At 43.3% G+C, this 12,440-nt stretch overlaps 1 protein-coding gene across 3 annotated transcripts in view; it reads left to right on the top strand.

The window, feature by feature from the left end:
* The first annotated feature begins 1,552 nt into the window (after positions 1-1,552).
* Positions 1,553-12,440, top strand: part of FNIP2 (folliculin interacting protein 2) — a 319,680-nt gene continuing 308,792 nt past the window's right edge. The window contains exon 1 of one of the 3 annotated variants that reach the window (XM_085641737.1): positions 1,553-2,126. In XM_085641737.1, the coding sequence (XP_085497863.1) occupies positions 2,007-2,126 (120 nt within the window). In that variant the 5' untranslated portion in view covers positions 1,553-2,006. The remainder of the gene's footprint in view (positions 2,127-12,440) is intronic. The other 2 variants (XM_085641733.1, XM_085641735.1) reach the window with 2 other exon arrangements.

A 12,440-nucleotide genomic window follows, 5' to 3' on the forward strand; every position in this document is an offset into this window, starting at 1 on the left:
TGATGCCTGCGCACTCATCTTGGCTTCCGCCTGTTTCCTCGGACTGCCTGGCGCTTCCGTCCTCTCCCACTTTCTTCGGGTCGTCTGGTTCTCTTCAGTGCTGCCTGCGCTGTCTCCACCCGCTTCCGCCAGGGTCTCTGCTGCGCCTCGCTATGGTTTGCCTGCTTACGCTTCCTTGCCTCTGGTCGGCACACTAACTTCTCTCGTGCCTCCCTCTGGCGTCCGTCTGCCACTGCCGCGCTCTCTCGGTGTGCTAGTGTCCGTCCTGGGCCTCCCTGGTCTGCTCGCACTGTAGGACGTCGTCCCTCACTGGGGTTCAACAGGGTCCACTCTGTCCCAGTCTCGTCGCCACTGTAATGTTCTTCACTGCCCCCAATAACATGCAGGAGCCAAGGCTTATGTATAAGTACCTTTATTGCAGTACTTTCACTCTTACACCTGAGAGAGCGCCGGGCAACAGGCTCCGATCGCTTCACTCGCCGCACGCTCACTCGCGCATGCGCAGTAGCGTCCAGTATGGCCGCTACGCGCATTTCCATCATTACGTAGTGCGCGTCAACTAGACCGCGACACTACAGTGTTTGTGGGGGTAGCCTCTAGCCTTGTAAACTGCAATCTCCAAAGTCATACAGTGATCCACACCACATGTCCACACTGTTAGTGACTGGGGCGACTCAGCTTTCCACTCTGGCTAGATCACCTTTAACAAGAGTCAATCCCAAGCAGAGATAGGACGGTGTGTATCTATTCCCACCTAGGCAGGGATTTAAGTGGGCCTGGTCTCACCGGGTCTGAGCACCAGCAGTTTTTTAAAGGAGGCCTCGTAACGGGTCTCTATGGGGCTCTGTTTTGTGCCCTGGCACAGGCGGTCTGCAGTGACAGCAGGCACATCGATGTGCATGTGCTCACACGTGGAGAAGTTACGGCATGGGCATGACATCATGCCAGGTGAGCATTGTAGGAGAAGGGAAATCCTTTAAAGAGAGACATTTTCTCTCTGGATTTCCCGTCTCTTTTTGAAACTCAGGAGCAGCAACATTGTCGTGGTGTGAGCAGGGCTTTAAGTGGAAGCTTTTTCAATATTCTATTCAAGCCATACTTGCTGCTTATTTATCTTAAGCAACTAACAACCATTGACAAAGCCAATAGTCCTAACTTGCTGTATGGTGTTACTGGTATCATATATCTGGGTGCAATAACATAAATAGCAAAATAAAAGTCGGGCTAAGCACAGATTTTTAGCTGGTGTCTTAAGCCACGCCTGTAATTACTTTGGCCACGCCCCTTTGAGAGCCCCGCCCTAGTTTTTTCATCCCACCTAAAGCCCTGCACCTAGGTCGTCTGTGATATGTTAGAAGGACTACCATCGGGTCCCTGGGGTCTGCCACGATATAACCTCATTCAACCATGCCAACACTCCGCGCAAGCATCTGTCCAATGCAGGGCACCTTCATACCGTCTCTACACACACGGGGTAGACAATCACTTCCATAAACAAAAACAACACTGTACTTTTGCCTAGCTTTAGACTCCTGCTTGTAAGACGCAGGGCAACAGCTGAGAACAGTAAGACATAATTTCCACGCCCCTCCGCCTTTCACGCAGCAATACAAACCACGTGGCGCGAACAAGGAGTTGATGACGTCACCAACAAGAGGAAACGTTGCAGGTTTCCTTCCTACGCACGTCCGAACCCCCGCCTCCCACTCAAAGTCCGCCTCCCATTGAGAGACTTCGGTTGTCCGTGGGCGGATGGGCCAATGGAGAAAGTCCTGTCATTGTGACGCGTCCGAGGCTGTCGCGGATCCTCCGCTGTGATCTCAGGTAGCGGAACGCCTTGAGGTAGCCAGGAGTACGCTAAAGGCACGTGACATCAGCTGCACAGGAGCCCTATCTCTGCGAAACCGTGTAAGCCATTTACACGTGACCGTGCGCCTGGCGGGGGCGCTGCGTGTGCACCCTGCAGTCATGCTTCATGTGCAGGGGCAGCCTGCACGCCCTGCCAGATGAGCATTTGCAGACATGGCTCCCACCCTGCTGCAGAAGCTCTTCTGCAAGAGACCCGGAGCTTCAGCGGCAGGGGGAGCTCCATCTCGGGGGCACACTGGAGAGCCAGCAGTACCCAGGTGAGAATTTGTGGAGCAGATCCTTACAAGCGTGTTTCTGGGTGGAGAGGGGGTGCGGGGTGGGATGGAAGGCGAGTTCTGGGACCCTGTATAGCAGCGTGTCCGGGATAAATCATGACATTTTGCGTGTGGGAGGGTACGCATTGGTTCGATTGATTAATGCGTCTTCTTTTCTTTTTTGGTGGAATTAGGTGGCATACAAGAAGGTGAAGTATGGAAGCGTTATACGAATGGGATTTACAAACTGGGGAGCTAGCTGCTTACGTCTCTAGATAAATAGTGGTTATCGCTACGTGGTGGGTGGGTGGGGGGGGGGGGGGGGGTTGGGTTAGCATGATGCTTACGAGTAGGGTAAATATGTCGGTGTTAAATTGGAGGAGGAACTCCTGCAGACCAAGTTTAAGAAGGGAACAACTAATTGAGGTGGAGTATATTGGAGTAGTGTGCGGACACATCATGCAGCACATTCATAGTTGTCGACTGGCCCCATAGTGCCTGTCACTTTATCCTAGTACTGCCTTTTTAACAACAACTCCCTAGAGATGCTGGGATTTATAAGCGCATACATACTAACCACACCTATTGCAATCAGCTGTTGGTTAAAAATCCAGGACTGGTGATGGTTTCACACCATAGTTTATACAAGTGCTCCTGCGGAAAGGCAAATTTACATATCCTCCCTGCGTCACAGACCCGTCATCATGCTTATTCATTCATTCATACACTCATTCATTGGTGTGGCCCGTAACACCAACACATCTCACTCCGAATCTGCACACAGCAGGACAGAAGCTCTGGACATGTGGGGGTACCTTATTACCTATAGAAAGAAAAGTTATTTACATTATAATACAAATACCCTTAGTATCAATAGACTCCTAACCTTACATCAAGGCACTCCACCACTTGGTCGAATGGACCAATTAGTTGGACTGGTTGATGGTGATTTAGAACCAGCTAAAACGCATTTAAAGCCTCAGAACCTTTTAATCAATACCCTTTAAAGAATCACAAACTCAATTTCAGTTAATAAATGTTTAGTTTATCTAATTAACTTCACCCTCATAATCAGCATTATAATCAGAATTTTTAATAAACATTGGCACAAATCAGCATGACAAATATATTGACTTAATTTCTGATACTGGCGACCATTTCCCTGAAACCTGTCAGCCCTGCATAAATCAAATCCTTCTGGTATGACCATCCGATCGAATGCAGTCTACAACCCAAATTAGTCCGGAGAAAAGTTATTTTTGCTCGGCACGATACAGTCCCAAAGATATCCAACGGACCAGACAATCGTGCAGGCAAATCGATCAACGGAGATTCGGATCACACTACTTGAATGCACTAGACTATACGCTCTTCCACTAACCCACTTTTATAATACATTTTAGAGTAACATGCAACATTAGCTGAATTTGGGATGACTGATTGGCTAAGCTACTAAAATTTGCAATATGGGCGTGGTTCTCAGAGTTCCTTGGTTCTCATGGAACCGAAGATGTCATCCTGTGGTTTGGACAGTTCCCATTCGAAAGGGTCCGAAGAATCAATATGCAGGCCTTTCAGGACAGGTTGCCATTGTCTTTTCTGTCATTCACTCTATTTGAGTTTTGCAGTCCTCCACGTTCCTTACCTTGACGAGGAACACTGTGCCCTGGCCGGAGGATGCCTAGAGATCTTCAGAGCCATCCGAGTCTGCGCAGTACGCATCGCGCTCACACAACGGTGGCCACTTCCGAACTCCATTTTGAATATCATTGCCTAGTAGGCCCGAATGCCAACTTAAGCAAAACAAACATAAAGAGTAATTAATATACGGAAATGAAGATTCTAATGTTTAAACCTACACTAATCCCATTATATATTAGTATTTTCCTAGCTTATAGCAACACTTAAAGCAACTATACTCACCATTCCGCCATACCAGAAACGCAAACCATTACAAAAGCAACATAAATCATGCAATTTCTATCACAACACATGTTACGGTTAATATGCGTACCTCAGTTAGTCATTAGAATTATTTGCCATGCACTTAGCATTTAGTCCCTTATGTAATTCGTGTTTATTAAGGTGCAGGGTTGATTAATGTTAACACTCAAAACAGTTAATACAAGTTAATATTTAGAAAAGTTACGTAATTAGTATTTTATCATGCAAAATAGGAGGTATACAAAATTTCGTTTTACCTGCTCCACCAATCCCCTTTGGTGATTTTTAATATCACCACAAATCCCACTAAATTTAAATTTTATGGAAATGATTTCTCAGTTCTCTTACAGTATGTTACATTACATCATTGTTTCTCCCATCTCATCCTCCTTTGTTTTCTTATACATATTTTCTTTCCATTCTTCCAGTTCTATATCTCCGATTTCTCTTTCCTTTCTTTTTTTCTTTCTTTCTTTCTTCTCTTTTTATTTTATTTTGTAACTTTCTTCTTTTTATACATACACACCCTAATCTCAAAATTAATACTAGTATTACCACACACGTTAATGGAATTAGAATCTTACTTACAAATGAACTACCTAGTTCATTTCATAGTTAAGAAACTTTTTATAGTAGAAAATCCTTTACCAATCTTTTCCCAAACACTTTCAACCTCCAATGGAACAATTTCCTCATGCAAGTCTGTTATATTCTTAATATATTTGTTTAAATCTTGACTCTCGTCAGGAATATAAGTACAACAATGTTGCACTTTCAGCATTCCACAGACTCCTCCCTCTTTTGCCAAAATAATATCAAGGGCAAGTCAATTTTGCATAACCATGGCTCTCATGGCTACTATTCCGGTATTTACCAGTAAGAACCCTCCAGCAGTGCTTGTCGATAAGCGATCCACTACTGTAGACAATTTTCTAATTTTTTTGTGCATTCAGAGATATTCCAACGGCTGATATCAGTGCTCCAAAAATATCCCCTACAATTTCTGACCAACTTTCCTTCCTTCTACGTGTTAGTTGTCTACCTATCTCATGCGCACCATCCTTTCCCCTTCCCACATGAAATCTTTGGGAAGACCAGGCCTAGATAACATGTGCCGTACCAATGGTCAGGCAACCAATAATAAGCTTTGTTCCCACATATAAAATATAATCCAGGGAATACCGGATCGTTTCCTCCTTTAAATCCCCATCCTCCCATGATTCTATATGTATCATGGCATTCGCTCGCACCTATAAAATAGTTATCATACACAGTTTCATTTCTTCTGATACACAATTTCCCTCTCTGAGGCCAATCTAAAGCCATAGCCGGACTGGTTTCTCCCTTTTAAATGTTTTTCTTTTTCAACGTCCCAAACTGTCTTCTCTCCTTTTCCCCTCAGGTATCTTTCTTTGCATCTTAATTCTCCTCTCTTCCACCATGTCCAAGAAGGTCTTTTCTTCCTTCCTTAGACTACAAGTAAGATTATTCTTAACCACTGTTTCTAAAGTTAATTCTCTAGTTTCTAAGAAGTTTTCACCTAAAACTTTACCAGGTTTTATCTTATTCAATTCAGGAACTACAGGTACCTGTGAGAATGTTATCTACATCAGAGAAATAGTATTCTAATTTCCCTGTTTTGTAAAACAAACTTGCTAACACACTACATGTTATTCCATAGGTCACAGGAAGGTGGTGATATGTAACACCTTCTGACACTGATTAAGGTAATTGCATGCAAACATAACAATCTCTAACATCCATAGTTTTTACATATTCATACAATAATTTAGAAAAAACATTATTAAAAAAATCTGTTATCTATCCTTATGCAAATCAGTTCTATCTATTAATCTAGTTAAATGAGTATCCTGAATCTTTTCTATATTAGTCTTGTTCTCCGTTTGACCCTCTACTGTTTCGAACGTTACTTTAAATGAGATTATTAAAGCCAGTACACTCCACAGAAGCATTAGTAATCCTGTACAACAACACACCTTGCACCATCTTCGAAGGAACACACACATAGATTTTCTACTTTCTGTGTTTGCCATTTCGGAAATGAGCGGTGTCTTTTGACTTAGTCTCTTCTACTCGCAACTAACTTTTGTCTAAACCCAAGGCTCTAAGCGCCTACTTGGTTCTTTTTGGTTATATGTCTTATCTAGTAACTCCGTCTCCCTGCGACTTCCTCTTGCCGCTTCAGTCTGGCTTTGATCGTCGTTTACTTTGTTTTCACAATCTTGGTCCAGAATTTCCTGAACATCCGTCTCTTCTCTGATATCAGACAAGATAACTCTCAGGCTTTCCGAATCTTCTTCCTCCTCAACCACTTCCGGTATAGTCACACCTAGACTTACTTGGCTGTATGCTTCCTCTGGTACTTCAGGAAGTGCCACATACGTCCATTCTGGTGACTTATACTTCTGGTTAGGTCTCTTCATTCGTTTTTCTTTCTTCAGTTGTGTCGGGTCAAAGTCTTCTGATTTTTCTTGACTAGACACCTCATTCACTTGTTCTGCTTTAGATGATTTCACTCTTGTCAATCAATACCTCTGTCTTTTTATTTTGTTTACCAAAATTTCCTCTTTTGCTGGCCTTTTCAACTTATTTCCCTTTTCACCTCGCTCGGTTTTCAAAGCTCTCTTTATCCAGACTCGTCCTTCTTGTATTTCTCCTTCACTTTCCTCGGATTCGGTCTGTGTGACTTCTACCTTCTATAGATATATATATATATTTTTTTTTTTCCCCACAACTTTCTGTTCCCTATCTACAGTTGTCCCTCCTCTTGTTTCTTCCACGCAATCTTCATGCTGGGTAACTGTGCCTTCTTCTACCTGGATGTGTGCTTTCCCTATACCTCCTCGGGGGTCTTCCGCAATAATCTTACCCTCACTCTCTGTGTCTAATTCCTCACCTTCTACTTCTATGACCTCAGGTGGAATTTCTCTTGTACTTGCATGTGGAGCTTCTTTATCAAGAATTTCTTTGACAGTCTCCAATATTTTCTTTTACGTTTTCCCGTATTCTCGCCTGTTCGGTATCTGACTCGAAGCTAGTATCAGAAATCTCCAATCGTGGCAAATTCTCTGGTTCCGTAACCTGGCTTGGTTCCAGCTCTCCCCTTCTCGGAGTTGGTCTTGCGCTTGTTTCTTCTGAGTCTGACTCGGAACTGGTATCGGATTCTCCCAAATATTCTCCTTCCAGTCTATTCACTGGACTAGGGATTCGAAGAGTATGACTCGATGAATCTAATTCTTTACCCTGGCACATTTCACAGCCGTCGTCGTGGTCAAAATCACCTGACGTGGTTTTCCCCAACGTGGGACCAGACAATTCCTTCTATGCACTTTGATTCTCACTCAGTCTCCTGGACTTAAATCGTGAGCTGGCCTCTTTTCAAGAGTGGTTGCATCCGATCTAACCTGATGAAACCCAGAATGAACGGAATCAGCCAACCCCTTGCAATAATCCAACATGAAGTCATCAGATATAGGCAGTAGTTTGTTGACCGGAATGAAAACATGTTTCATCTCTCTACCCATAACAACTTCATGGGGACTCAGTCCAGTATTTCTATCAGGAATAGATCTAATAATCATGAGCACTAGAGGCACGACATCAGGCCATTTTAATCCTGTGGCCAAACACATTTTTCCCAATCTGTTTTTAATGGTGCCATTCACTTGTTCCACTACTCCAGAAGCCTCTGGACGGTAGGCACAATGCAGTTTCTGTTGTACATTCAATGCTTCACAAATCAATTGTATGATTTCATTCTCAAAATGCTTTCCTCTCACTGACTCGATTGTAACTGGGAAACCAAATCTTGGAATAAACTCTCTCAATAGGAGTTTGCTACTGTAACCCCATCACTCCTTCTGGTTGGGTACACCTCTACCCACCGTAAAACCAATCACTAGTACATATCTTAGTCTGTTACATGAGGGCATTTCAATTAAATCAATCTGCATTCTGGTGAAAGGACCTCCTTCCCGTCCTCTCGTTCCCAAACTCACCACTGTTTTTCTTCCTGGATTGTATTGCTGACATATGAGACATCTTTGACAAAGGCTCTCCGCTACAAGCCGAAACATTATACCATGTCTGTTTGAAAAGTCTGATCATAGCATCCCTTCCTACATGGGCCTGTCCATGGTACATCAGTGCCATGGTAGAGACCATGCTATCAGACATGACTGGTCTTCCATCCCGATAAACCCAAACTCTGTCTGCCTCTCGGGGTGCGCATCCTGATTTTATCCATTGTTTCTTTTCCTCATCTCCTGCCTCTTCCGGTAACTGTCTCACCTCTTCCCACGTATTCACAGTGTCAGTAAAAAGTAAGGGACATGAGTTCATTTCCTTTTGCCTATTTCCATTGACCGAATTCTGGTTGCGCGCACAATATTGCGCTATGTCGTTTGCGAATTCGTTTCCCGCCGACACGTAGTCAGCAGTCTTCGAGTGGGCAGCGCATTTTACTACTGCCAATTGCTTAGGCAGCTGTATCGCCTCAAGCAACTTCTCGACCACTTCAGCATTCCTTATAGGAGTTCCACTCGATGTCAAGAACCCTCTTTGGGACCATATCTGCCCAAAGTCATGTACCACTCCGAAGCCATACTGACTATCGGTAATCACAGTGACTCTCAGATTCTTTCCCAATTTGCATGCTCTTGTTAACGCAAACAGTTCAGCAACCTGAGCTGACCTCACTCCTTTCAAACAAGACGCTTCCAATACAGCCGCTACAGTACACACTGCGTATGCTGCACTCAAAATCCCTTTGTTCCCTAACATGACCCATCCACAAACATCACATAGGCACTTTCTTTCAGAGACACATCTTTTATGTCCGGACGCGGCTTGGTGCAAAAGTCAAGCACTTCCAAACAACCATGATCCACGTCATCCTTCACTTCCACATTTACAGCATCAGGCAACAACGTTGAGGGGTTTACATTGAGACACCTCACAAGGCTCACATTCGTTGCACCCAAAATGACTTTCTCATACTTAGACGACTATGCGTCCTAAAGTGGGTGCGGCTCCTTGTGAAAAGGATCACCACATCATGAGGTACAAACACTCACAGGATATCCCATCACAATTTCTTCACTCTGTTCCAAGCTCTTACAGGTAGCAGCCACTGCTTTCAAACAACCAGGCAACGCCACAGCTGCAGGATCTAGTACAGCCGAAAAATATGCAATTGGTTGTCTCAATTTTCTATGTTTCTGTGCTAACACAGAAAGTGCACATCCATCTCTCTCACTGCAATAAAGCTCAAACTCTTTCTCATAGTCGGGCATTCCAAGAGCTGGGGCTTCACACAGGCTGTCTCTTAATTGTTTAAAAACCTTCAACTCTTCCTTGTTCAATTCAAGGGGGTCTTTCACATCACTCTTCGTCAATCGCACCAAAGGTTTTGCAATCAGTGAAAAGTTGCTGATCCATTGAGGACAGTATCCAACCATTCCAAGAAACATTTTCACTTCTCTTTGAGTCATTGGTGCTCTCATTCCCTTTATGATTCTGATCCTGTCTGCAGTCCCTTTTCTCAGACCTTTCTTAATTTTATGGCCTAAATATTGTACTTCCTTTTTGCAAAATTGTAATTTCGATGGGGATACTTTTAAGTCCTCCATCCGCCAAATGATTCAATAATGCAACTGTATCTACCACACAGGCTTCTCGGGTTCTCGATGCCACCAGTAGGTCATCGATGTACTGGACTAGTACTGAATTTTCGGGCAATTTTAAATCTTCCAAGGATTTCTTTAGAATCTGATTAAATATCGATGGACTTACTGTGTACCCCTGTGGGATTCGGCACCATGTCAAGGTACGTTCGCCGAATCGGAACGCAAAAATCTGTTGGCTCTCCGGGTGCAATGGGATGGAAAAGAAAGCGTGACACAGGTCAATGACCGTGTACCATTCTGCAGCATGAGGAATCTGGTATAGAATCACTGAAGGATTTGGTACAATGGGACAACATGGTACAACAATTTTATTCATTTTTCTCAGGTCTGGCACTATCCTGAAGGTTCCGTTTTTTTCAAACCCATGATTGGTGAATTACATGGACTGCTCATTATCTCTCTCAAAACACCCTGTTCAATCATTTTGTCTATTATGGGAGTCACTCCTGCAATTATTTTGTGCGTCAATTTATACTGGGGAATATTCGGGTAACTTATTCCTTTACAGTTATCTTCACAGGGTCTACTTTTTTCATCAATCCCATATCTTCTCCCGTGAAATCCAATACCTCGGGGTTCACTGTTTTCTTCAATTCCTGAGGCAATTCCTCTGGATCAAATTCAACAAATGCCTCAGTAACTTCGGGTTCTAAATTGGCCATGGTCATTTTATACAGGATATCCTCATCAGGACTTTCAAAAGCTATGCCGTCAGGGGTACAGAAAATCATGCAATTCATTTTACACAACAAATCCCTCCCTAACAAATTTACAGGGCTGGTATCGCACACGACAAAGCGGTGCATGTTAGAAAATTTCCCTATTTTAACTAACTGGTTCAGTAAGGTACGTTTTTATCTGTCTGTTTGAGACTCCAACCACTTGGATTGTGTCATCCGAGAGAGGAAGATTTTTGACGTCAGCTGATCTAACAGTTGAACGAGTAGCACCAGTATCTACTAGGAAAGTAATATTTTCATCATTTACCTTTCCATCCACAAAAGGGCCTGTCTGGTCTACCTCTAGAGTTGCGCCAAGTACGCACTCTCCTTCCTCTCCTCGGCACCGTCAATAACTCTCTTCTGACTCACTCTCATCGCGTTGCAGCCAATACTGCGAAACAGCAGTAGTGCGCGGTAGCTTTGTTACCTGTTCCCCGGTGTAGAATCCTGTCTCATTACTGTATCTCTGAGGGTTTACGCTCTGTGGAAAAGGTGGCTTTGGCACCTGACACTGTTGGGCAACAACCTGCTGCTGTCGCTGTGGTTGACCACTCATTCTGCACCTGTGGATTCAATGATGCATTATCGCCATTAGCAGTTAGGGGCAATATACTCTAAGATTTCCAATGCCCTACCTTTCCGCAGTTATGACAGGGACTTTTTTTTTGGCTTCGTCTAAACTAATCTGTCCCTTTCCTTTTCCAATATTAGGTTTTTGTCTCACATGGCCCATGCCATTTGCTTGTTCAATCAATTGGGCTTCCTGTCTTTCCGCTACCTTAACCTGAGCCCACATGGCCTTCTCTTTTAGCTTGTGTTGTTTTGCTTCAATTTCGTCACTGAAATATTTTGCATGTCTCAGTACTTCATCTATCTTTTTATTTTGCCAAACTACTGTATGCTGTTTAATCATTTCGCTTACTTCAGGTCTCAACCCATACACAAATTGATATACAAATTGACTTAAATCCTTCTCACTCAATTTCTCATCACCACTGTATTGCTTAAAAGCCAACAATAATCTCTCATAATAGGCATGTACAGATTATTTTACTTCCTGGTGAGTTCTATCAATGTTTACCCAATCAGTTTCTTTCGGAGGCACTTTATTTTTCAAAATGGTAATAACCTGCTCATACTTTCTCTTTACTTCTGGATCAGGGGTACTTGTTTTAGGATCCCTAGGATACTCTTGAGTGGGCCAACCGACTGTAATTTTACATTCTGCCCATAGATCTGCTGGCACAATTATATCGAACAGACCATTCGAATCTATCCACAGTGCTTTTGATAATTTGACAAATCTTTCTACTTGTCGATACCACTCCACCGGCTTCTCCCTTAGCCGGGGAAAATCATTTGTAAATGATAAAATGTCCTGTTTAGTCCACGGAACATGCACATAACCCCCTCCTGGGATCTCCCTCATGGGACATTCTGTTACCACTGTCTCTTTTTCTCTTACTGGGAACGCTGAAAAGGTCTTATCTGTTGCCTCGTCTCTTTTTCGAAACCACCTGCTTTTCCATCTATCTACATCACCCCATTTCCTTAGTAAGGCAATCCGTTCTTTAATTTGTGTTAACCTTCCTGCAGTATTTAAGTTTTCGGTATCCTTTTCAGAGAAATCTACTCTATGTGGTTTCTGTAGGGTTCTTATCTTTTCAAAATCAGTACCCATTTCGCTTGCTGTCTCTTCCAGTTTCTCATGCATACTTCTTGCTCTCCAAGTTATACTTTTACAAAGAAACATTAACTCTTCGTCCTGATATGCTCTTAATTTTTCAGTTGGAATAGTCCCTACTATTAATTCCTCCAACGTTATTTTTAGTTTCGCCACATCTAAAGGTTGAGGTTCTGTATCTTTTCGCTGTAAACTCCTTAACCAGTCGCTCAGTTCATCAGAAGTGGGACCTACAGTAATTGTTTAATTTCTTTTTTTT

This window comes from Triturus cristatus, chromosome 2_2 (assembly GCF_964204655.1).
Source record: "Triturus cristatus chromosome 2_2, aTriCri1.1, whole genome shotgun sequence".
Taxonomy (NCBI): Eukaryota; Metazoa; Chordata; class Amphibia; order Caudata; family Salamandridae; genus Triturus; species Triturus cristatus.